Here is a 26,774-nt window from a genome sequence, read left to right on the forward strand (position 1 = left end):
AGTGTTTTGAAAAGTTAAATATTGTCAAAAAGATATGAAAAAACCTTGCCATCTGTACTTTTTGAGCTATACAATGTAAAGAGAAGAACGTACACCAAGTAACAGAAAGAAAGATATGTAACCAAAAACAACCCATGATTATATACACCAGGCTACAGTTTCACAATACAAAACCTAAATACTTCTAATACTTAAAATGAATACATATGTTTATATAGATATTTTTTTCCTCTTTATTTTGCATATAAATAATTTGATTATCAAATGTGTATAAAAATCTACTCTGTAGACAGTGAAATATTCCAACAATGAAGAAGTGCTAGGTAAAACACATGAAACAAAGGTTAAATAAGAATGGCATTTGTATTCACTGCTGTATTTTTATCCTTCTTGCTTGAATTTGGCAATACCTTTAGGAAATGCACAACTATAGAATCCTATATGGTATTTCCCTTCAGTGTATGTAAATACTTGAGTTACACAAAATAATATTACTGTTTGTATAGACATTCCCGGGGCAAAAGCAATTCACTGTCCTCTCCTACATTTTGTTCTTCTACAGTGATTGACAGAGTTACAATTCCATTGCGATTATGCAAGATCATCACAGAACCCTGTTGTATTGGTCTGTATGTCAGCTACAGGCTTTGAGGAGGATGCCTGTCTGTGCCACCAATTAGTGGAATTTTCCAAAAAAATCCTTCATCACACCATTTAACCATTCAATACAAGAATAATCAAACAAACAAATAATAATAATAATAATAAAAAAATACTCTGAGCAGCATACACTGTGTTTTATCTACTGATTCGTTAAAACACAATTTTCTCTTTTAATTTATTAAACCAAACTAATGAAAGAATAAAGGTATAGCTTACACCTGTGTTTATACTGTAGATCTGTGCAAAATGTACATTTTCATCTGTAATTAATTTCAATCCTTCTAAAAATCCCTCTCTCTTTTCTCGTGATATATTGTGTTGATATAAATCCAGTTTTGTGTGTTTAGTAGAGGGCACTTTCATTATATGAGTTGGGATAGGTAGGGCAGGGTCTGTTCCAGGGTCCGTTGTAATCTGCATTGGGCAGACTCAGCGTACTACCGCTCTTCTGCTTGTTCTTGAGACCCCAGCTGAGGAATGATGGTTTTTTTGCTACCTTGCGAGACTTCTTATCCTCATCATCATGTGCCAGGCAGATCATGGAGTAGGTCTTCGGCAGACCGCCGTATGTAGCACTCTTGGTGGGCTGCAGAGGTACAAAGGGATGAGAGGTGATTAAACTCTTAGCAATACTTGATCTGAATCCTCAAATTAAATACTCACTAACCTGACATTTCCACACTAATATAGTTTTCCTTAAGCAAAGAATGAATGCACAAACTGCTCTATCTACAGCAAACTTAAGATCACACTGGCTAAACATACATTGCGAGTACTTGTAAGGGTTTCAGTTACACGGTGACACAAACCTGGATACATTAGGTGAACTGTTTTGTTGATTTAATGAGAATGTAATCCTATTAAGAGTTAATCTTCAGTCTATCATCATTACACACAGTCTATCAACACCCACAAATATTCACAAAAAACAACAGCAAAACACTCAAATGTGAAAAAGCGATTTCACACACCAGACACGGTTCTTACAACCTTGTCAAAAACAGCTTATGAATCCTGACTGACAGAAACATTAAAGATAGAGGTGTGTTCACTGGTGAAAAAGGAGGACAGTTATAATCAGTAATGCTGGGTATAATCGAATGTATATAAAAAAATGAAATGGATGTCACAGGGACATACATTGTGAATACTGTGATGATATTAATGTTTTTTATTTTGTGATTAAAGACTGTGAACTAATTCTTGGTTTTAAAAGCAGTCTCTTATGCTCACCAATGCAGCACTTATTTGATAAAAAAAACATTAATTTTACAATGTAATTTATTCCTGTGAAGACAAATCTGAATTTTCAGCAGCCTTCAGTGTCACATGATCCTTCAGAAATCATTCTAATATACTAATTTAGAAAAAAAGATCAATGTAGAAAACAATTATGCTGCTTAGTTTATGGAATCTGTGACATATTTCTCAGGCTTCTTTGATGAATTAGAAATTTCAAAAGAACAGCATTTATCATTTTAATGCATCCTTCCTGAATTAATATATTAACTTCTTTTAACAAACAAAACAAAAAAACAGTAGTGTGAGCATACAAATTTGTAACTATACTGTTAACATGAGTTTATCTAAATAAACTTAATTACATGTATTTCTTCCATGGAATATTTAAATATAATTCCTCAACCAATCAGAGAACGGAAGGCAAAGAAAACCCAGAAACAAATGGAGTTACCATTGGTTGGCTGCTGCTATCCAACATGCTGACCACTCTGATGTTGACGCCCTCCTCATCCACATCCTTTAAAAGCTTCATAACATCACTCACTCCCAGCCATTTACACTCTGTCTCACCCACAGCAACAAGGTAATCTCCTTCTTTCAGCCCTTCAGCCTGGTGATGGCGAGATAGTGGAGAGAAAAAGAAACAAAGGGAAAGACAGAAAAAGGTCAGAGAAGTCAATCACGCCCTGCAAGAGTGGCGCTTTGCCACTTCAGATATTTATGGTATGAGTTTATCGGCACGACCACACTGCTGTTACCATAGAGATCAGCTCTGAGAGGACTCGCTCATGTGCTCCAACAAAAATGAGGGGTTATTTGTGGGAGACAAACAGCTGCTTGAGACAGCTTGAGACTCGTATGGTCAAAAACAGGTGCAGTGGGCGTGGATAAGCGTGTGTGCTTTGTATTCATTCAATTGCTGTTGTCAAAGATTAAATCTTCTGTCCTCGCAGCTTCAGGGACATTAACATTTATGCAAGGAAGATTAATTGAAGCAGGAAGAAGTTATCACTTCTGATAAATGTCATGACAGTTATCCGGTTTGGTTTGTTCTTCTCATTAAGACAACACAGCATTAATTATTTGCAATAAAACAGAGGGGGAGGGAAATATTTACACAAGGACAAAACATATCTTGTGTTCCACATAGACAAAAAAAATCATACAGGTTTTGTACAACATAAGGAAGAGTAACAAAATGTTTATTTTTGGGTGAACTAACATTATTAGGGCCCTATGAAATAATTTTTTTTTTTTCCAAATTCAGTTTTTTCCATTTAAATTTTCCTGTTTGAATTTTTCTAGACTCTGTTTTAATGGTTAAATTACATTTTAATAATGTCTAATAAATTGAAATCCTGAAACTTACAATATTAAACAGCAATTTATTAAATGTTTAACAAAAATTAAATTTTTAGGCCCTATGAAATGTTTTTTTTTTCTTCTCAAATTCAGTTTTATTTCGGTTTCATTAAATATTAATAATCAAATGCATCTCTATTTATATATATATATTTTTTTTTTTCTGCTAAATATTCCTTTAAAAATATATTTTTTTAATAATAATTTTATTAGTAGTAGTAGTACTATCATTAAACTAAGTCATATTTCTGTCACGGTTTCTTCAAGTTAAACCAAACTTTTATTTTGACGGGTTACTGTGAAGACCTTTAGGTTTCTGTTTGTATATGATATGACGATAGTTTTCCTCAAAAGAAATGGTAAAATGCTCATGAAGTGACTCTCAGAGCAGTTCTAGAGGTCATGTTCATGTGTTCATATATTGAGGCGGCAGAGGCTGAAAACACCACGAGCGTCATAGCGTGCTTCAGTACCTGTGTAGTAAATAAAACCATTCATTCATACAGAGACAAGCAAAACATGCAGAATTCATATTTAAATGGCATTTTTGCAGCTTAATATTCACAGACACTAATCCATATCACATTTTGATTTAAGTGTACAGACCTACTCTTGATTTATCGATCCGAAATTCCACAATATACAGTAAATTCCGTTTTTATGACTAGATTCAGCGATTCTGTCCCCGTTTTCCACACCGTGGAAATCATAGGGCCCTACATTATTGGTGTTTGTGCCTGTGTCTGTGTGTAAACACTCACCGCTGCGGGACAAAGGGGATCCAGTGACTGTATCTGGACGGGTGCATCTCCCTTCAGAGTGAATCCGAGGTCTCTGTCCTGCAGTCTCAGTCTGATTGTTCGTGGGGCTGACCATCTCTGCTTTGCTGAGAACACTGACAAAGGCCCCTACACAACACAAATACAACACCAAATCACTATAGCAACTCACCAAATTCATAGACACACATGGTGTTTTTAACGTCCTTGGCTCCTGCTCGACATCCAAACATTTGGCTTACTGGCACGCTGACTTCATGCAGTATATGCGAATGGCATTGCTCATATGGTGCAGAAAGTTTATATAATATTATCATGAAAAGCATCTGAGGAGATGTTAAGGTTGAAGAGTTTAAGGCAGTGGTTCTCAACCTCAGGTCCCGGGGCCCACTACTGGGACATGCCAGACTAGCTAAAGGTACATCAGAATAGATAGGAGACCCTTCAACCATTGTCTCAGACAAAGGGGGCCTTAAAGAAATAGTTCACCCAAAAATTCTAATTGTCATCAACTTTTACTTTTGCCTCATGTCTTTCCAAACCTGTAGAAGTTTTTTTTTTCTCATGTTGAACACAAAAGAAGGTATTTTGAAGAATTTTGAAGAACCAAACAGTTGTTGGTCCCCATTAGATAAAGAAATACTATGTAAGTCAATGGGAACCATCAACTGTTCGATTACCAGCATTCTTCAAAATATATTTTTTTGTGTTCAACAGAATGAAGAAACTCATACAGGTTTGGAACAACATGAGGGTGAGTAAATGACAAAATGTTCATTTTCCGGTGAACTATCCCTTTAAAGTCAATAAACTTCAGAACCACTATTTTAAGGCGTATGCAGCATATGGTTGACCTCTGCCTCAGAAAGGTCACTCAACATGATTAAGGACTTGCAAAGCTTATATGTAAAACTGAACTCCCGGTGTATTACAGAAATGTCATTTCAAGTGAGGGGTCATTTAAAGTGCCCATGGCAACTGCTACAGGATCACAGCAGTGGTTCTTTGAACTCTAAGGTCACTCAGACATCTGAAGGAGGTAAAACTCAAAACATACACTTCCATAAAACTAACCACATCATAAACTCTGCCTCCTTCACCTGAATTACCCTGCTCCCCACAGCTGGAGGGAACGGAATATATATGTCAATGTGGTTCTCGAATGTTCCAGTTCTGTACACCAGATTTACAATTCTAAGACTCTAGCACAGAGTCAAAATGAATCTTTTTTTTTTTTTTTTTTTTTGCAGAATTTACTGCAGATGAAAACTTGGCGTTACAGAAATCAAACCCAAAATAAAGACAAATGAGTCAATGACATGACACTAATCCTGTAGTAAAAAAGTTTTTTTTGAATGAGGGTTTAGGTTAAATGTCTGAAATAAGGTTAACAAGCTCAAGACATTTTCATATTTTTTTATATGACAAAATACATCAGTAATATGCCTCCCGTGATCTTTTTAAATCTTTTGCATTTCCTGAAAAATGTGGTTTCTAACAAGTGGCTACAGGATGTTGGGTACATTAAATGTCATCATGCTGAACAGGAAAGGTCATCTACTCACTAGTTCGCTTATACAGCCTCAATGTGTTTATGTTCAAGCTATTCTAAATCAAACTTTCTATCTTGTAGATTTTAAAGAACAGTATAAAGTCTTCAGAAGCTTAGAAAACTGGTGATGTTTAAGTTATGAGACCATGGTGTAGTTTATTTAGCCTTTTACTTTTGCCGATTGTATTTAGGCTTCAAAACTTGTGTTTATTTGTGAAGATTATCTTGAAAAACACAACATAAAAATTTGAAACATTTGTTAGTTGCAGAGCTTATTTTCTACAATAATCCCAAATAATTGTACACTCTTTACATGCATTTAACCATCCTATAAACTTAATTTCTCATAAAAACTAATGTAAAAAAACATTTTAAAATGTAACGGCACATCTCCCCTCAACAAGCTTTTCAAGAGGTATTTGTCTGAGGATAATAGTGAACGTTGTGCCAACGTTAAATACTTAATGTCAGGAGTTTGTTCAAACCCCTAACACTAAGTATGAGTTAGGTAATAGTGATGGCATTGTTGATTTGAGTTTTAGAAGGTTATAGTAACAAGATGTCATACCACTTTGAAATTCATGTTCAAACCATGGTTATTCATATTAGTATTGTAAAAGGAGTATAAATCTCTACAGACTGACCAAACAGATTTCCCAAGAATTAAAAATTACAACTCCGTGCCATCCCCAACTGCTTGCAGTATTTTGGTTTTACAAATGAAACTGGAACCTTGGATTGTTGGGGTTGTGGTCTGTTTGGCCAGTGTGTACAGATCAATCAACATGGGTCTGTTCAACAGCACACACGCTTACAGAATACTTAGATGTTATGCAAAACTATTCTGTGTACTAAGAAAACTGCAAATTTGCAAGAGCATTCCTGTGCTGTGAAAGGAGCCTGAAATGTCTTGAGTAAAATTAGTAGCCCACATACCAGCCGCTGGAATAGGTCTTTGACTTTCACCTTGGTGTCAGCTGGAATCTCCATCTCGGCTTTCTTTTCTGTTTTAGCTAACAGAGAAGGATGAAAACAGGGTTTAGTACATGTTCACTCTGTCAACTGACCTTACATAACCACTGTGCTTCTCTACAGTAAGATGCAGGTTCTGTTCTGAGAATCTCATTCAGAACAAATCTCAGAGTTTAAACTATGATGCTCACTGTTGCACATAGGTTACTTTTTAGATTTAAACAAACAAACTATAACAGAACTTTCTACATAATGAGCTGATAACATAAATCTACAATAGTCCATTCACATGATCAGGCGATACAGAATTTTATACCAGTAAAAAACATGTATCAAATGTGCCAGGACACACCCGGATGCATTAGTGTTTATGATACAAATGCATTATGCTTGCATGCATTTCTGACACACTACACTTTTCGCTCCATTTACTTCCATTCAAACTCATGCAAATGTGAGAGACAGGAAACACAAGCTCATACAAATTGCACTGTGTTAAAAGGTTCAAGTTTAATGAACTCTGCCCTCAGAATTTGTATCATGAAGGCATGACTCTTAGCTGAATTAAAAGAACACAAATTTTAAACCTGCAGCTCTGCAGTGAAGTGGAATAGACTGCATATTTTTACATTTTGAATGATGAAAAAAGTAGAAATTCTAGTGTGACCGTTAATAACAGTTGTCTATCTCTGACTTACAGATGATATCTGGTGCAAGCATGTAGTCTGTGAAATCTTCTTCCTTGTCATTTTGTTCAAACTTAGTAAGAGAGCGTCTGAGGCCAGCTTGTAGGATGTCACTCAGGATGTACAGTTTTTGCAGGTCTCGACAACGAGAATGTATGCGGATGGCCTCTTCGTGTCCCATGATGGAGCGCTGCAGATGAGCTTTACCTGAGCAAACAGACAGAAAATGTTAGTTTAGTGTGCTAAGGTGGAATATCCAAATCATTTACACTCTCTGTAGCCTAACAGGTCTGTATGTAGGAGCCTCTCACCCATCCGCCTTCTCTCCTCCTTATCCTTCAGGATTTCAAGAGGAGAACGTCCCTCTGGCATGGCATCATATATTTGTGACAGAGCCTTCTCTTGCTTGTCCTCATCGTCACTGGGCGTCACTACACATACAGACACATAAATCAGCAATATTTAAACGCTGCATTGTTTCGCTCAATAACAGGAAACAAGTACATTCCTGTAAATTTCATCTCATTGCACAGAGGCCATGTTAAATGTTATAGCATTTACACAACCCATTGTGTATTTACTTGGGCTGTTGAGTCCAAATGAACTCCTTAATAGCTAAAACTGTCTGTCACAGAGACAAAAAAACAGAAGAGAGAAAGAGGGGATGGGGGAGTGACTGCTTGAATAACAACAAGAATGTTACATAATCCCATTTGTTCTGACACAGTCTATCAGAACACTGTCAAACGCAGCCCGAGATACTAAACCATCTCTGCCTTTCTTCTGCCTCCCTATTTAAGTCCTTAAAAAAGCACCTCAGAATAAAAGTCCATTAAAGCACTGATACCTGAATCCTTTACTCTCCCAAGGAAAAGGAAACAATTTCTATGAATCAGACACAAAGGTAACCTTTTAAAGGTTCCAGTGGGCTGTCAGCCAATGGGAGATGGCCAAGAGCTGTGATTGGGTGCTTGACTTACACTGGTGGTCCAGCAGAGCAGTGGAGACAAAGTAATGGGCAAGAGAGTTGTAGTGATTGGTCTTCAGCTCAGACATGGTGGTCCAGAAAAAGGGCACGTTGTTCTTAATGGGGGTCTGGATCATGCACTGGTGAACTTCACCGTAGGTCTCCCCCACCTGAGAACAGAAAGGAGAGAGGGGTAAATGTCACAAGCACTCTGGACAGAGGCGTAACTGTAGGCTTTGAAACAGACCCGCATACTGATAGGATCAATAGGTCATGTATTTATATGTAAAAATGTCCCCTTATGCAGACATCCCAGGTAAAATTACAAAAGAAAGAACATACAAAAAATACATCACAGCAAATTGTTTTATTTTTTTTTTGGAACCCAATAGTTTTTAGTCAGTAAAAATGTTAAATGTTTTTGAAAGAAGTCTTTAAATGCTCACCAAGTGAAATATTATTCAAATTAACAGTAGCTGTTTTGCATTTTCATATATTTTATAATGCATTTTAAGTGATGTCAAAGCTGAATTTTAATCAGTCACTACTCCAGTCTTCAATGTCACATGATCATTTCAAAAATCATTCTAATATGCCGATTTGGTGCTTAAGAAACATTATTTTTACAAGTGTTATTATAAAGACTACATGTTGAAAATATTTGTTCTGTGGGTGGTAACTGTGATGCATCTTTTCCAGGATCCTTTATGAACAAAGTTTAAAACAAAAAAATTATTTTGATATAGTCTTTACGGTCCCTTTTGATCAATTGAATACATTCTTGCTTAACTAATAATAACTAATTACTGTAATATCACAGATTTTTTTTAATACCTTGGCAGCCTCTTGGGCTATTCTGAGCAGGCTGAAGAACTCATTTCGGATTCCTGGAAGAGTAATCTGCTCAAACAAACACTCTTGCGCCTGTGCTAGCATCAGCCGCATCAACATGCTCAGCATAGCAGGGCTCATATCATAACTGGGAGTGTGTGTAAATGTCTCCTTCAGGTAGTGCAGCACACCTGCAGCAGAACATACACAAACAAAAATCAAACAGACAGAATTAGACAGAATTTAATATTAGAGCATGCATCAGTCCCCTTATATTTGCCTTTAACTTCAGCAGAGTGTAAATTACACAGAAATTTAAACGGAAAATTCTAGATAATTTAAGCGCTGTAAAAAGTAAAAAGCACCGTCATTTCCTCCTTTGAATACTTCTGCAAACACATCTTAGAGATAAAAAAAGACTTGTAGGACAATGTGTCAATCAATCTTTGTCACAATCACAACAACAAAAGGAGAGAGAGAGCGAGATCATATTTGGTCCTTCTTTCCGGTGGAGATATGCAAAACATTCGATGTGATGAAAGACAGCGGGGTTGGCTGTTTTTACAGCTTAAGAAAGCCAGCCAAATCTCTCTTTATGCAGCTGTTATTTTAAGGAGGTTAAAAACTGACACAAGTCACTGAGTTCCCATGAGCCTTTGACAGATCTGCTGTTGAGGGGGAAGAATTGCATCATGTTCACTCCACCTTGAAACACAACCAGAACCCGAATACACGGTCTGTTCTCATGATGCAGGAGTTCATCCACAGTTCATCATAGCCAGTTCTGGACACTTTCCTTACCTTCTTGCAAACTTATCTAAATCTGTACACGTTACTGACGTTCCAAGCTGGCTATGTGCATTTTTACTGGTCAAGTGCATCTTCTTAAAACCTCTCACCTGCAGATTTCTGGAAGGCAGCGATGGCGTCCTCGAGTCCAGCTTGTGTCTGTCTGTCGGCGCGGGTTCCAATCTGGGAGTATAGAGCTGCCATGTTGAAGAGCATGCTGGCTTTCTCCAGAGAGATGTTCTGCTGGCACACAGGCACACCGGTAAAAGAGTCATACCTGCATAGGCACAAAAAAAAATAAAAAATGTGTTAAGACTCACATTGGCAAACCCACAGGTTATCTTATTTTTACTTTGATTACATATGAAATGCGCAAGTGCAAACTGTAGCTTTATTAGTAATTCAGTTACTTTTCTCCATTTTAATTAGCTTTTTTATGATGGCATTTGTTCTTTATTTATCCTCTTATCTCCTTTTGTCTCTATGGTATAAATGTATGAAAAAGCTGATGTATAAACATAGAAACAACAATGACAACCCAGTCAGACCAGTTGTGTGTTTCCACTGAATGAGTTGTGATGTTTACAGCTGATACAGTGGTGTATAATGTCAGTACTGCTGGTGTGGGTGAGATGCAACCTACCATGTAAAGAAAATGCCAATCTGGCGTGTAGGAGAGAAGAATCGAGTCTCTAAGAAGGAAAGTTGACTGAAGTAGTTGGCAAGCAAATCTACACCAGAAGGATTACGACTGGGGGTCCGGCAGGCCTAAAACACATTTAAGTCAGAAACTTCAATAAGATAGATCTCACTGGTTAGCCTTGTGTATCTGAACCTGTCTACTGTAAGTTTATTTCTTAGCAGATGCATTTTACCCTAAATGAACCGCACACCTTTACAGATGTCGCATCATACCTGTCTCAGGTCCATCAGGTCATCAATCTCATCCTGAAAGTTTGAGCCGTCTTCACTGTAGTGTTCCAGGATGAAGTCCTGTAAAAAAAAAAAAAAAAATGAATATCCATTCACTCTCTATGTCAAAGCAAACACAAAAACGCCAGACAGTCATGTATTCACAGGCCTGTTCTCCTTGCTAAACTTGTCTGTAGTGAGAAAACAGACATTACAATGACACCGTGTCATAGATTCACCATAGCTATGTCATTACAGTTAAACTAAATTACAGGTTGGAAGCATACCAAAACCCATCTGATTGATCCTAGTCTCTCAACAAACATCTCAACACCCACTTATTTATAAGATAATAAGGAGCGTACATCAAACATCACTGCAGACTTCCAAAACCACAATTAAAGTTTTATTGAGTCTTTGGCTTCCTTGTTTATTATGCTGTGACCTACTTTCCATTTTCACTTCGAAAAGCTTCAAGACTCTCAAAAGCCACCTGACTGAAGGCCTGATATCTGAAGTAAACATCGAGGGGGCGCTGTGAAAGAAACTGACCTTGAGAGCAACTGAGAAATCCACATCCTTTGTCTCCTTCAGTCCCAGAGGGATGAGTGGGATGCTGGATGTCTCTCTGTAAAAATCAATAAAAAAACAGATTAGAAATGAAATTTAGAAAAACTAAGATGAGAACACTTTCAGTAAGAAAGAATAAGACTTAAGTTCCTTTGGTAACACTTTAGTATAGGGACCAATTCTCACTATTAACTAGTTTCTTATTAGCATGTCTATTATTAACATATGGGCTGTTTATTAGTACTTATAAAGCACACATTCTGCATGACCATAATCTACATCCATAATCCTATACCCTATACCTAAATTTAACAACTACCTTAATAACTATTAAAAAGCAGCAAATCAGGAGTTTGAGGCAAAAGTCGTAGTTAATGGTTTGTTTATAGCGAGAATTGGACCTTAAAATAAAGTGTGACCATTCTTTCTTAGGCCAGTGATTCAGCAAAACCAGGCTTCCTACTCTCTGTGTGACTCAGAACTGAGACATGCTTGCAACGGGCAAGTGAATGTGACCCCATCACACATTACTAATACTACAACAATTCTGTGCCAGTTTCAATCATCTCTAAGACTGAATCAGCTGATACCAGAGTAAAAGATGGTTTTCCATCACAAGCCTATTGACCTAATTACGTTGTAGAAAACCTTTGAGTATTAAAAAAAACTTTGACCCAAGAAAGAGTAGTGTGTGTAAGATTCTGTTACATTCTGTGCTGATCACACTTTTAAGTATGTGATTATACAGAATACACAATATATTTATGTTTGTGGAGTCTGCATTAACTACAAAGCCTGCATTAGCTCAGAGCAGTCTGAGTGAAGACAGACGAGACAACACATGAGTGCGAGCTGATGAGAAGCAGTCCTGGTCTGTCCAGATTGAGTCTAGATGACAGATAACAGTCCAGCCCCAGTGTGGTTTGGGGAAATATTTGTGAGAAATATTACTGGATCTGAGGAAATGACAGAGGAAATATCACTCGTGCTTCAAGGAGATGCTGAAATAAACAAAATACTGAAAAAACCCACTAAATAAATCAAAAGAGCAGAAATAATCTGTAATAGTTTGCAGGTTCATTTTCTTAACATCAGTTAATGCATTTGGTATAATTAACTATGATCATTTTACAGCATTTATTAATCTGGGTTAAACTGGTCTCTTATATACACTATCATTCAAGTTTAGGGTCAGTTAGAAATAAAATTATTTGACTGAAAATTGACCGTAAAGACATTTATACAAAATATGTAATTTTAAATAAATGCTTAAATTTCATATTCATCAAAGAATCTGAATAAAACAATGTATTACAGTTTCCATAAAATATTAAGCAACACAACTGTATTCAACACTGACTGTTGAAAACACTAAATAAATCAAAAGAGCAGAAATAATTAATGCATTTGGTATAATTAACTATGATCATTTTACAGCATTTATTAATCTGGGTTAAACTGGTCTCTTATATACACTACCATTCAAGTTTAGGGTCAGTTAGAAATAAAATAATTTGACTGAAAATTGACCATAAAGACATTTATACAAAATATGTAATTTTAAATAAATGCTTAAATTTCATATTCATCAAAGAATCTGAATAAAACAATGTATTACAGTTTCCATAAAATATTAAGCAACACAACTGTATTCAACACTGACTGTTGAAATTAGCATATTAGAATAATTTCTGAAAGATCATGTGACACTGAAGAGTAACTGCTGCTAAAAATTAAGCTCACAGGGGAAAAAAATAACATTACAAATTATATATTAAAATAGAAAAGTTGTTTTAAATTATAACGATATTTCACAACGTTACGGTTTTTACTGTATTTTTAATTCAAATAAATGCAGCCTTGGTGAGCATGAGAGTCTTCTTTAACAACCCTCAAATCTCAAAACTTTAGAACAGCAGTGTGTAATAAAACTTTTTTTTTTACATTTTTGTTGTATAGAGAGTTGTATAAACTGACTTTACTTAATGCATTATGTATAAACATTGTTCATTCTTAGTTCATGAAAACAAATTGATGTTAACAAATCTAACCTTTCTGTAAAGTGTAACCAAGTTATTAACGAACACACAAAGGAAAGGTTATGTGAATGTTGGATGTTCAAATTCTGATACAGATTACTTGCAGGTCTAGACATAAGATCTCATTCTCTAGGAGTTTGAAATAAACCTGTTTCCAGTGCGAAAGCAACAATAACACTTCCATGTTCTGAGTGTAGCATTGAATCACTCATCACATCATGCTGACAGCCGCTATGTTCTGCACTGCTGTATGTAATGAGAACTTCAAGAATGCAAACCAATCAGGTTGCAGAGAACATTCACTGCAATGAAAAACAGAGAACAGTATACAGGTTTTGTTCCTTTGCCCTCTTCAGACCATGAGAAAAAGGTTTGTTTCAAAAACAGACAGAAGGATAGAGGGGGTGCCGGGGCTTGAAAAAAAAAAATGAAAGAATGCAGTTCTGTCCTTTTACTGACACACACACACACACACACTGAGTAAGCTGGCAGCCAGGTGCAATGGAGAATGCCACATTGTATGCAGCTACAGGAAGACCTTGTCCTGTTCGGATTTCTTTTCACGAAACACAGATGATAGCACCGCACCAATGGGAATATTCCTTTTCTCACACTCAGTCACACGTAGGAGGTGACAGGCTTTGTTTGTTTAACAGGACAAATAAAGCATGTTTGTAGAAAGTTGAAGAAACACATTTGCAGTGCAGAGGAAGAGAGTAAGCAGAGCTTCTGCATGCCGGTATGCACAAGAGCACAAGCACAAAAACCCACACAAACACAGTGGCAGTCCAAAACTGACACACCCACTGCTGTATTAGTAGTATTATACTATTTCATAATAATAAGTCGGAAAAAGTACAAAACAAAACAATTGGAAGTATTGGAATCATGAAGGGACCAACAAAAAAAATTAAAGGGGTCATATGATGCAATTTCAATTTTTCCTTTCTCTTTGAAGTGATACAAGCTCTTGGTGCATAAAGAAGATCTATAAAGTTGCAAAGACTAAAGTCTCAAATCCAAAGAGATATTCTTTATAAAATTTAAGAGAGTCAACCACGCCTACCTAAAACGGTTCGTTCTAACACGCCCCCACATGTCTACGTCACGATGTGGGAAGATTTACATAACGCCGCCCAAATGTTCACGCAAAGAAAGGCGGCGTAACTTTTATTCTCGCTGTAGTATTGTTGCTGTCGTCATGTCGTGAAGACGCTGTGTTTTGTTGTGAAAGCGAACTACTTTGTTTGGCCTTCCAAAAGAGGACGATAACCGCATCGTCATGCCTAGAGTTGATCCGTGCTGGTCGCTGAGGAAATACATAAACTTCATGCTGTGGATCGCCGGATCGCTTTCACCGTGGACGAAGCGGAGTCCAGCCCAGGGTCATCACATGTGGTTGCCGCACTCCCGCCGGATGCTCCTTCGTCAAATCCGCCGCTCACTCTAGCCCGCCGTGTGTCACGCTGTGTTTCTTGTGAAAGCGAAACTACTTTGTTTGTCCTTCCAAAAGAGGACACGACTAGAAATCAGTGGTTAAGTTGTATTTACAACACTGTTCCAGAACAGTTCAACCCAAATATTCAGATGTGTGCAGCGCATTTTATGGAGGACTGTTTTCTGATCCTGGGAGAGTAGACTACAATGCCGGCTGTTCTGACTCAAAGACTGTAAGTAACTTTTTTATATTGAAAGAATTTGCCACTGATGATTCAAATGCGAGTTTTGGGCAGTGTAGAGAAGCGCTTGTTGTTTGTCATTTCTCCGATCACAAATGCAGACATGGTTTTATGTTTACGTGGCGTGATGCAACGCAACGCGTAAAAAGACAGTATAAGTCATTATAATCAGTAATTATGTCCCCACTGGATGCAACAATTGCCTCGTTTATAATGGATCTAATTAATTGTTGGCTTTTGGAAACTAAGGGAATAAATATATTTGTATTTATTTGAGCTTAATTCAGAGTCAAGCCAAACTCACATATTACAGAACATACTGTATAGCCTAAGAGAGCTAAATTCTTCTATTACAAAATAAATAAATAAACACCTAAACTATAGTTTGTGTTTTTGGTCCATGCAAGGGGGTGTAGAATTGTTTTCAACCCCATTGACTTTCTTTACATTTACTTTGTAATGTGAAATTTACTAGCAATTTCTGAGTTAAAATAGTTTAAATGAAAGAGCAAGTAACACACTGAATGTGAAATTTTCAAGTAGAAATACTGAAATAGCATTTTCTTGTAAAACATACTCTAACAATCATTTATTTTTTATTTATCTTTGATTTAAAAAAAATGTTTTATAGTGCATGGACAAAAACAGTTAAAACATTCTTCAAAATATCTAATTTTGTGTTGCCTAACAGAAAGAAATTCATACAAGTTTGGAATGATATGAAGATGAGTAAATGATGGCAATTTTTTTTTCATTTTTGGTGAACTAACCCTTTAACCCATACCATTCTTTTACTTCCAAAAAGGGGGGGGAAAAAGAGTGAGTGTCTCATGTTTACAGCTTTGCAGTGAGTTGTAATTACGGATGTAGGTCAGAGGTTCAGAATCAGGTACATATGTCTGCAGGACATGGAGGTTTTTCTGGTTTACTATGAACCCTCCAGGCACAGGGGACAAACACTCTTTCATTAGTGCTTTGCCCAGAGGAACAAACCCAAGGCTGTAAGCCTCAACATGTTATGAAGCTAATGCTGATAAAAATCTAGGCCAGCACAGCTTAGTTAAGCAGGGTTTGAGCTGAAAATATGGCTGAGCTTTCTTAGAGCGGAGAAAGACGGCTGTTCTCGTGCAGACGGGGAAACATGCCAAAGACACTCAAGGGTGCATACATGCATACACACTCACAGTGGTCTGAGAGACAAAAGATGGCTTAGAGAGGATTTAAAGAGGACAAGAATCCAACCGTAACCAAGGCAACACACTCAAGGTCTGCGAACTAAAGAACATATACACCTTGTGACGGTCACAAAAGCATGACTGCAGCACCATTATTGAATCCTTTCATTTTGGCTGTAGGGTTTGTATCTCTAAAGAATGAATCACTTGAACATCATTGAATATAGATAACATGTATTTCTCTCACTATTGCTATCGGTCTTAAGTTATGACCATTCTTAGCCAAGACATTTTTAACGTGCAACTAACAAAAGAGAATGTCATATATGCTATAAATGTGATACCATGGAAGAGGTAACAGAAACACAAAATTAAAATGAAAACACTCTTGCATCCTCTTCTGACGCATGAGGGGGACACATGTGGCATGTGTGTGTAAAAGGAGGATGAGCTTGAGGTTTCACCAGAATTATCAACCTGTCAAACCACCTCTGCAAAAACCTGTCTGACCAGTTGTGTGGAACGGAGTCTCTTTCGATTGGGAATAAATGTAGAAAGAAACTCAAAAAGATGTAACTGATTTACCAATGAGCCCCGCAGCCTATTTCTTGTCTTCTCTTTAAACTTCAGCCAAGTTTACAAAAGTATAAGGGTGTGGGGGATGGTTAGTTTTTTTTTTTAAATAAAGGAAAGCACGGGGAGCAAGAGTAGAGGAGACTGTCCTACAGAAATCAGCAGTCTGTGCTCAGTGTGATATTTTCAATATATTTCAATTGGAATGTTTAAGTGAGCCATCAAGCTGACCAAAGCAAAGGAACTTACATCAATACCATCTTTTTGTGGCATGAGAACCAATTTGATTTAATTTAATGTTTTGAAAACAAGCCATTTGGCTTTTAGGAACTCAATCTTCATGAAATGTAAATTATTTAAAAATTCCCTATTGTGACGAGACTTGATTTTGTCCATCGGGAATTGATTAAAGTTAATATGAAGTTAATGTTTTTAAATTCAAAAGATCATGAGGGTACACGGATTAAAAACATATGATGTGCATTGATAAATCATTTATAATAACAGCAGTATTCCATAAAATATAAGAATTTTGATTTCATTGCGACTCATACAATATTACAATGAAATGAACACTAAAAAGTTCTTAATCACTAAAAAGTAAAACTGTGGATGTCATTAGTTTACAAATAATGACAGTTTACAGAATGATTTGTGCAGCTTCTGATCTCCGAACATTTCCATTGTTGTCCTTCTGTTTACTCAAAGTCTCCAAACGGGAGAGATTTATGAAACTCAAGGATCTAATGACTAAAGTCTTTCTGAGGTATGTGTCATATCACAGGAAATGTATTTGCAGGCCTTCGTGGAATTTGTTGCCACAGAAATTCCAAAAAAAAGCTTAGCTGATTTCCGCAAAATTCAAACACCTATCATTCACAAAATTCTACACATCCCATGGCCCTTCTGTGTTTTTTAATGAAATATTTTGACAATTTTGATGACGCTTTTAACTACCAATAATCATTGCAGTTCTCTCAGTTCTGTTTAATACTTATTAACCTTATTTAAATACATTCCACATAATTTACTAAGAGATTAGTACAGAAAATGTGATAGTACAGGGCAGTGAACAGAGGTGTCTGCTCTTATATCATTCTGTACACACCCCTTCCATTACTGTAACACATCAGGGAGGATGAAATGGACATTTGTGATTAAGAGTAGGAGTAGTAACTGTGCATTCTGTCTCTAGAATGGATCTGAATCTGAGTTATGTTCTCACTGTATCTTTCTTCATCCTAATCAGTGCTGTGTGTGTACTTACTGTACGTTCTGATAAACTTCCACTGAGCTGTTGAGTCCTTCCAGCTGCTCCATAAGAAGCTGCAGATCGGAGTTGACATAACTCAACTCCAGCACCACCTGCTCCCGAACCTTATTATTGGACGTTGCCCTTGAAAGAGAGAAAAAGAGGATAAGCTAAGGTCAAACGCAACTAAGTTCACAACAAGGGACAAGTGCCATAATTTTAATCAGTTTGAAATATACAGAAGCAACAGTACAGAAGGAAGAGGCTGATAATACTGGAGTCTTTGTTATTTGTTGTGCTCCCATGCACATGATAGAAATAAGTGGTGAGTGGGCAGTACAGCCACATTTGTCAAAGAAAAGCTATAGAACTCAACTGCACATATAAAATATACACTAAATATAAAATGGAAATCTGACTAACTACAGCCAATCAATAAAATACCAAACTTTATAGAGACACAGAGGAACATCTGCATAGCGACCCTGTTTTATCTGTGACTGCTATTCTAAACTCTAGACCATGGGAGGAAGCAAGGTGAAGGTGAGCAGGTCAGGTTGAACCTGAGACTTTTGACCTTTTATTCAAACAGGCAACATCACACTTGTGCCAAACTGTCAATCACTGTCTTCTATTTTAATCACATACCTTGTGGTTCTAAAACAAACTCACCTGAGGGGAAAAAAGACTACCAAGAATCCTTTTTTATATAATAGCAATACTATACTAATCATAAATATATGCATTTATTTGTATAGTGCTGTAATAGCTTCAAACTAAAATTCAGCTCAAAGTGCTCTACAATGAAAAAGCCTTACAAAAAGTACTTTATACAAAACCAGATAAAATATCATAGCTAAATGTAACAAGCTTGAGGATGACCTACATCATAATAATAATAAAAGATAGAATTGAGCAAACAAAAAGGTGAAATTAAAATTAAAGTAACAAAAGAAACTTATTATAATGTTAATACTGTTGACAATATTGTTATTGATCATGAAAAACATAGCAAAGTAGAAATAAACACTTAGAATAAAAAATTAATTGTAAGATAATGTTAAGATATGTAACTGATTCCATCTGTTACATGTAATGACATGATTAATTATTTTAGCAAGGCCTATGACATAACGCAGCTCAGCATGTTCTTTAGTTTTAAAGTAAACATAACTTTAATGAGTCATGTTTGAATACCTAACACGTCCCTCACTGATGGAAGCACACGGAAATGTCAACGGAGTGGAAGATTACTTGAACCTCTCTGAGCTTTTCCACATTTTCTATTATAATACAGTGGTGCAATTTCAACAGCAGAAGGGGTCAGAAATGTTTTAAAGACCTCATGCGGTGTGTATACAGCATTATTCTGTACACCAACCCAGAGTCACGTTGGCAGGGCGGGACCCCACAAAATTAGCACTCAATGAAACCGGTCGGGCCTGTGAGCACACTCAAACAAACACACAAGAATGTGGACTACAGCCGCTTAGTTCTGAGAGAAAGAGACAGACAGAGAGAGAGAAAGAGAAAAACATTATGGAAAGCATGTGGGGGGGGGGGGGGGGTAAAATCCTTACAATTGATCTATTATGTGGCTATCCTTTCTCCCATGAACCACAAACCTCGGAGACCCATGAATGAGGGAACATTCCAGATCAGCTCTGAAGATAGAGCAGCTATGAATGGAAGGTAAAGAGATTGAGCAAGCATCCCACCCCACCCCATCCCATTATTAATGAGCTCAGGTAGCCAAAAACACTAATGAAGGGCTATAAAACTGACTCATGTATATCATTACAATACATACCAGGCCTACTTTAGCTCTGAATCACACATTAAACACAGAGGCATTTAGAGTGTTTGACTGAACTATCAGCAGAGAGATCCTCAGGCAGTTTTTGCGTGTACGTGTGAGACACGCACTGCCGTGCCTCTCAAACAGCTTAATTCTAACTGCTTCTGCTGACATGTTTTTAAGAGAGTCTGCGTACGTGTCTGTGTGGACGAGTTAAGCAGGCTGACAGAAGGCCTCAGGGCCATTTGCAAACACATCACAGCACTGCAATGACCTCACTGGTGTACCTGTCACAACAGTCATCTGCTGACTAGCGGGAATTTCATTCCATATAGAAACATTCCTTTGTAATCACCAAACCCTTGTATCTGCTTGGATACATGTTTCAAGTTTCAGCCAACTCACAATATCCATCCAAACTGCAGCCAATGCCAGATGACAATGACTCGACAAACACAGGCTATAGCCCAAACATATCATTAACCCATAGAGGAGAAAAGAAAGGAGACTCATTTACGGTTTCTTATTGAAAAGAGCTTGTCCAAACTTTATTGTTCTAATAAGATTTATAGGCACTTTGACGTCAATGCCAATCAAATGCTTCGCTCCGAGGACCAACCCAGCAGGTGTGTCCTTCAAAACCATGGAGACAACAGACACACTTAACGTCCCCATGGAGACCGGGTTGTCCAATGTTACAGCGTGTGCTCGTCGTAAAGGAAAAAACATGGGCAGCTTTTGAGAGAGGTAATATATAAGCTGGAGTTTTCACAACAAGATGCAACAGCAGTTCTGTAAACTTCACAAATACCTGTCCTTTCTGAATGTCTGCACTGGTATGAATGTGGGTGTTTGCTGATTAGATGTCAATGTTTCCTGTCAGCTTATGTTTCATTTATATAAATGCTTCCTTGAACAGAGTTGATACAAATCTGGCAGAGAGTCTGGTAGCACTGGTCAGTTACAAATCAGGCAAATTATGTCCTACAATCCAAAGTACAATCAGAGCTTCCTTGTCCTTTAAAACAGAACATTACATTTTCTTCACAAAATTTGCATTAACATTTAACCAGGGATAAACTGAAATTTTAGCATCTGAAAGAGAAATTAGGACAAAAGTTCTGTTCAAACATTTGAGATCACAGGTCAATAAGATTAAAGAACTTAATTTTAGTCAGCAAGGACACACTAAATTGTAACTGCAAAGACTTTTACTACCATGTCATGTATTTATTTTTATTCATTGTTTATATATATATATATATATATATATATATATATATATATATATATATATATATATATATATTTATTTATTTATTTAATTTTTTTTTATATAAATTATGTTCTTTTGAACTTTTCATCAAAGAATCCTATGTATCACGGTTTTTACTAAATATTAAGCAAACTGTTTTCAACACTGATAATAAGAAATGTGTCTTGTACACCAAATCAGCTTATTAGAATTTCTAAATAATAATGTGACACTGAAGAATGGAGTAATGGCTGCTGATAATTCAGCTTTGCCATCACAGAAGTAAATTACATTCAAATAAAAGCATTTTAAATTTTAACAGTATTTTACTTTTATTATATTTATGATAAAATAAATGCAGTCTTTGTGAGCATAAGACAATTTTAAAGAATCATTAAAAATATGTAAAAAATAAATAAATAATAATAATCTCAATTTACTGCACTTCATAGTAGTGTGTGCAAAAAAACATTACACTGATCAACACGGACACATTTATAATTATACTGTTGGGTCATAATTTGTCGATTTTGTCATTAAGTCAATTGAATGCCAATTGAAGGAAGCGAGTGTACTCACTTAGAAAAATGTATATTGTATTCTTCAATAACAAGGACTAATTTAAGATGACCATTTTTGGTTTTGGTTTCCACTTTTAGTCAATTATTTGAATCACTACTCAAAGCACATTGCTAGTTACAAACTGATACAATAGACAACATGCAGCATGTTTATGGACTGATATATCATTATTAACAACAATTTAAATTTCAAATTGAAAATGATTAATTTTAGAAAAGCATTTAACATTCTGTAAATAAAATGTATACGTTTTGATGTTTAATTTGTATGAAACTCTTTTTCCTCTTGACGTGCTACAGGACACCAGAAAGGTGACACTAAAAAAATATTTGCATTATACTTTGCATGTTTTTTAGTCAGACACAGTTTTCCTCTCGTCTGGATCAACTATAGTAGCATGCATGATTGCCCGGCGGTTACCATTCAAATCAGTGCCAGCACTTCAGTTGACAGCTGGCTGCTAGAATGTTCGAAAACTGCTTGCATGCTAAATGTTTCTAAGCAAAGCAAGTTTATATTTGAGTTTAAGATGGTTACAGGTTTCAAATGTCCTAGCAAGGACTCTATGGGCTTCAGAGGTATGAGGTCTGAAAAGTGAAAATCTCATATAGCATTCCCAGTCTCTTTAGTCATCAGCTTTTAACAAAGCCACAATGTTACTGTGTCTATCAACAACTCCAAATCTAAAGGTAAAAATGCACACCTGACTGCCAGACCAGAGTGCAGATGAACTCCAAACATTTGCTTCTGCACACATACACACAGAGAAATAATTTGATGACAGGTTAGCAGCAAGACGTCTGACTGAAACCTAACCGCACAAAGAGCAGAGGATTCCTCTAAAACAGGGCAGTGATTCACCTGACACAGCCAGTGCTCTGCGCTCCAGTGCCAGACACTTTAAGACAGATGCTGTTATGTAACCAAAGGAAAAATTATAAATGAAAGACTATGGTACCTTCTTTAAAAAAACTTGGTTGGGTTTTTTAGGGAAAGAGTTCCTGCATATGTGTGCATATCCATGCATGTGGCGTAGGCTAACATGCAAGGTAAGGGTGATGAATGAGCATTTGCCCTCGTGTTTGTGTCCACACATAAGAGTGCTTGACTTACTTGAGAAGGTTTTCCGCTCCAGCTCGCATCCTCATCTGCTTGATGATTTGCTGGTTGAGAAGCACTCTTTTATTCTGCAGCTTACTGCGGCCTGTCTGAGCAAATGGATTGCATCCCTGTCAGAGAAAGAGAAGGAGAAGGAGATCAACAACAGTTCACATGGTTCTTGTGGCAAGGGCTCCTCATTGACAGTTAATCTAAAAAGAATTTACTGCCTGTTGTCTACATTCTTTTAAAGCATTACATTATGCCTATAAATGATAAGCACACAAGCACATGCCAGCCAACACATACACCTTGTAATGTTTTTAAGGTGTGGCGTACCCAGTACATGACGTAACGAGATCAATTTCCCACCCCGGCACACCTCTAGAGAGTATCTGTCATAAATCTGATAGCTGAGGGAGGAGGTCTGATTTATAGGAGGCTGGTATCAATCTAGATGGTTAAAATAGCAAACCTCTTACTGCTCTAATCTTGACAAACATTCCATAAGATCCTACAGTGAAAATGTACTGTCTACTTCTGAAAGCAGGTCCACTTGCTATGACATAATAATTCTTCTAATGTCTTTCTTTAGTTATCAAAAACTGATTGTTTGATTCATAACTGTTGCTTGTGTGAACAGCAAATGTCAAACAGCAGGAAAGTCAAACTGGAAATTTTATGGTAATTTACTGTTTAATGTGCAAAAGTAGATACTCACATTCACACAGTTAATGTTTTGGACTGACAAGTGTATTAAATGTGTGGTCACATTTTTCACAAATGAAATCCAGTGGTCTCAAAAGGAATCTGTGCGATCTGGAATTTCATTCAAACTCGAAAAAGTTTGCAATGGGTTCAAGTTGCTCAACTAATTTCCCACATTGGCCAACAAAAAGCTACTTGGTTTGAAAACAACCTGTGTGTCAATGGTGCTTCATGCATCGCTACACTATTAAAAATTGACCTTTTTTGATCATGAAATTAGCCCAAATATGATTGCACTAACAGGTGTGATGTTCATACAACAGCTTACAGTGGCAGTTCAAATACACTCTGTATGCACACATGACCAAAGTCAATCCTATTTTGTATCGAAATTTTCAGATGACACAGCTCATATCTCCCTCTCTATCTACCAAAACCCCATGTGAAAAAACCCCCAGCACACTTTAGACACGAACATGTGCAGTGCAGAGCTCCTCTCGTATTGTATGACATGACAGACCACTAGCTGCCCAGTGCGGTTTTGTTCTCACGATACAAATTGACTGAAAATGACAACTCAATTATATTATTTGGTTGTCACTTTTGTTAACAACCTGATTTAGTGTGAAAGTAGAAATCTGAAACTAAATGAAAACCATAGTCTGCTGCGGTGTAAACATGGGCTGTCTCAATGCATGCAATAGTGGTTGTCAAAGGGACCCAGCTACACATTCTAGAACACTGACCAGGGTGATGTTTAGCCGAGCAGAACCAAAGAGCTGCCAGTGCAACTGCGTTCCACAGTCACAATCACACAATTACCCCTCAACTAACAATGCAAACAGAGCAGAAACAAGGTCCTAATCAAGCCATGGCACAAATGAGACAGAAAACAGGGCCTCAACTAAGTTGTATAAGTGTTCAACATTATGCAACTATTATATATGGCAGTTGTCTGAACAAATATGCGATCACAATAACAAATGTTCATTTCTATTTTCAGCTATAGGACATCCTTTAAATGTGCCAATGATTAACTGCTCTGCTTCTGCATTGGGGTAACAAAGTTGGGCATCAGTAAACACCCATTAAAGAGTTATGCAACAGAAAGTGTATTACATTCTGATCAATGATTCATTTTTGTTTAGACACACGCTTTCCTTCTTACTCATGGATTGTTGGGTGCTGTTTGATCACTTTACTCATTCTGCGTAATGCTGCACAGAAGCCATGTTATACTAATCGTAAAGCTCTGAACAGCTTCTCATGCCTGTGCCGGGACATGAAATTGGAGCATCTGTGTTTCATTAATGTTTGTGGTTTGGCTATGCACTTTCACTGGGCAGATGCAACATTAATAGGAGGAAAACTGGAAAAACATGCTGAATCTGCGATTCAGTTTCTCCAAGCCCCATAGCCCAAGCAGGATCAGCTCAGGCAGAACTGAACCAAAACCACATCACCACTCTGAACCAGCCCCCACCTGGTAACCGGCCTGAAACCTTCTCGCTGCAAATGGCGACCACACTCATTTTCAAAGAATTAATGTAACAAATGAAAAGGAGACACAGGAAATGTTCTGAACAAACACAACTACTTCCAGCAGCAGAAGTTAAAAGGCTAAAATCCAGCAATCCATGCAGTAGCATAACCATATTTGCCCACATTAACTCAGAAAACCCAGTCTGTGGTTCATTTTTCTGTTTCACTCTGTTTCATGTGAAGGGGACTTCAGAAAAACATTTCAAGAGAAACTGTAGAAACTGATCACTGTACTGGTCCAGTTTGACAAAAAGCCCGATAGATACTCTTGACTCAAAGAGAGGTGAGCTCAACAAAGACAATGGCCCTCTTCAGCTGCCATTCACACTGACAAAAAAAAAACCTGAGGATAAAAGATCCAGGATAAATGCCATTAACCTGCCACTAGTTACTCTTCCAAAGTCCAAAGTAAACACATACAGGCACACACTTCAGGGCAGGTTAGTACAAAAACATTTATTTGCAAACACACTGAGCCAGCTTCACCATGACCACTGCAGAATCTGAATATAATGAAATGTAAGATAAACAAATGCCAGAAAACAACTCTTTGAGTAAGGTACACAATTCTCTACAAATAATTCACCGTATTAACCACAGTTTCCACCAAAACACAATAGTTGTTCAGCAATAGATAGCAATGTAATAATTCTTGCAAATATAGCAGTTTTTCCTAAAATTGTATGAATGTACTATAATGTGCTCAGGTGTGTGTTCCTCCTACCCCGTACCAGTCCAGCAGTCTGTGCTTTTGTTTATTGTCATTTTTTATTTAGTTATTTTAACTACTCTCAAACGGTAAGCAATCGGTTTAAGTTTAAGCCCTTTTTGCACATAGACTCTGACACTGACTGGGCAGGATGTGGAATAACACATTTGTAAATAATCGATTACAATTATAGTTACATTTTAAATTATTATTGTTTTAATAATTAATAACTGTTGGATTTATCGTCCAATTAATCAAATAAATGATCGACAGATTAATCTATTATTAAAATAATAATTAGTTGCAATTCTACTTTTAATCACTAATTATTAAAGATGTGAGTGTATTAACAATACCTAGAGTCATTTTTGTCGGAAACTATGATATTTTTGTAGCTAAGGAACGTTGATATAAAAATATTAAGAAGCCAAACGGAGATGGTTTAACAGGGTGAATAAAATACAAATACCATGGGGAAACTGAACCTTTAAAAACGAGGAAGTCTCAACTCTTTCGCTTGGCATTGTTTGCGTCCACATGCCCCGCAGATGTGTGCTCACCTCCAACAGATCCTATTACAAACACCCAATGAAGAAGTGAGGCTGGATGCCTCGTCCTTCACTTGTTATCAACACTTTACGTCTTAAAGCTCGTGAAAGAACATGCAAATTAGTCACGTATCTTTTCAATACAACGCTAGCAAAACAGCAGTGGTGTATCCATCTAGACGGTGACCGATAAAAAGTCCTGATGAACTTATCATCACCTCCCGAAACATCGAGAAAAATGGAAATGAAACTCCGAGTCGCTCTGACCTTTTTGAAGTAGCCACTCTCCACCGGTCCGTTGGTCTTGCAACCATTGGGAATAAGAGTGTCCGTCATTTCTGAACTCTCAACCGAATGCCTTGATGAAATTCAGAAAGCAGAAGTCGTTCCTGCAGCTCAACAGGTGTGTGTCTCTAAGGAACTCAAGTCTCAGATGTCTGTTGATGATCCACTGTTGTGCACACTCACCTAATCACTTTCGGCATTCGCTA

General features: G+C 37.0%; 1 protein-coding gene across 1 annotated transcript; it reads right to left on the minus strand.

The window, feature by feature from the left end:
• rhpn2 (rhophilin, Rho GTPase binding protein 2) lies at nucleotides 1-26,774 on the minus strand. Its single transcript, XM_016233085.1, has 15 exons — nucleotides 26,551-26,774; nucleotides 22,792-22,907; nucleotides 18,059-18,187; nucleotides 11,308-11,383; nucleotides 10,759-10,836; nucleotides 10,487-10,611; nucleotides 9,954-10,120; nucleotides 9,058-9,245; nucleotides 8,237-8,393; nucleotides 7,568-7,687; nucleotides 7,269-7,463; nucleotides 6,535-6,611; nucleotides 4,029-4,175; nucleotides 2,357-2,515; nucleotides 1-1,249 (listed from the first exon to the last, which is right to left on the minus strand). Exons 1-15 carry the CDS (start codon nucleotides 26,617-26,619, stop codon nucleotides 1,007-1,009), a joined length of 2,046 nt encoding a protein of 681 aa, XP_016088571.1. The 5' UTR covers nucleotides 26,620-26,774; the 3' UTR covers nucleotides 1-1,006.

The sequence above is a fragment of the Sinocyclocheilus grahami genome, unplaced genomic scaffold (assembly GCF_001515645.1).
Source record: "Sinocyclocheilus grahami isolate Dianchi unplaced genomic scaffold, SAMN03320097.WGS_v1.1 scaffold425.1, whole genome shotgun sequence".
NCBI lineage: Eukaryota > Metazoa > Chordata > Actinopteri > Cypriniformes > Cyprinidae > Sinocyclocheilus > Sinocyclocheilus grahami.

Coding starts and splice junctions, on each gene's coding strand:
- rhpn2 (XM_016233085.1), bottom strand. CDS start 26,619: ATGACGGACACTCTTATTCCCAATGGTTGCAAGACCAACGGACCGGTG. Junction 18,188..22,791: donor GGAGCGGAAAACCTTCTCAA/GTAAGTCAAGCA, acceptor CTCTCTTTCAAG/GGCAACGTCCAATAATAAGG. Junction 1,250..2,356: donor ATAGCAGCAGCCAACCAATG/GTAACTCCATTT, acceptor GTACCTCTGCAG/CCCACCAAGAGTGCTACATA.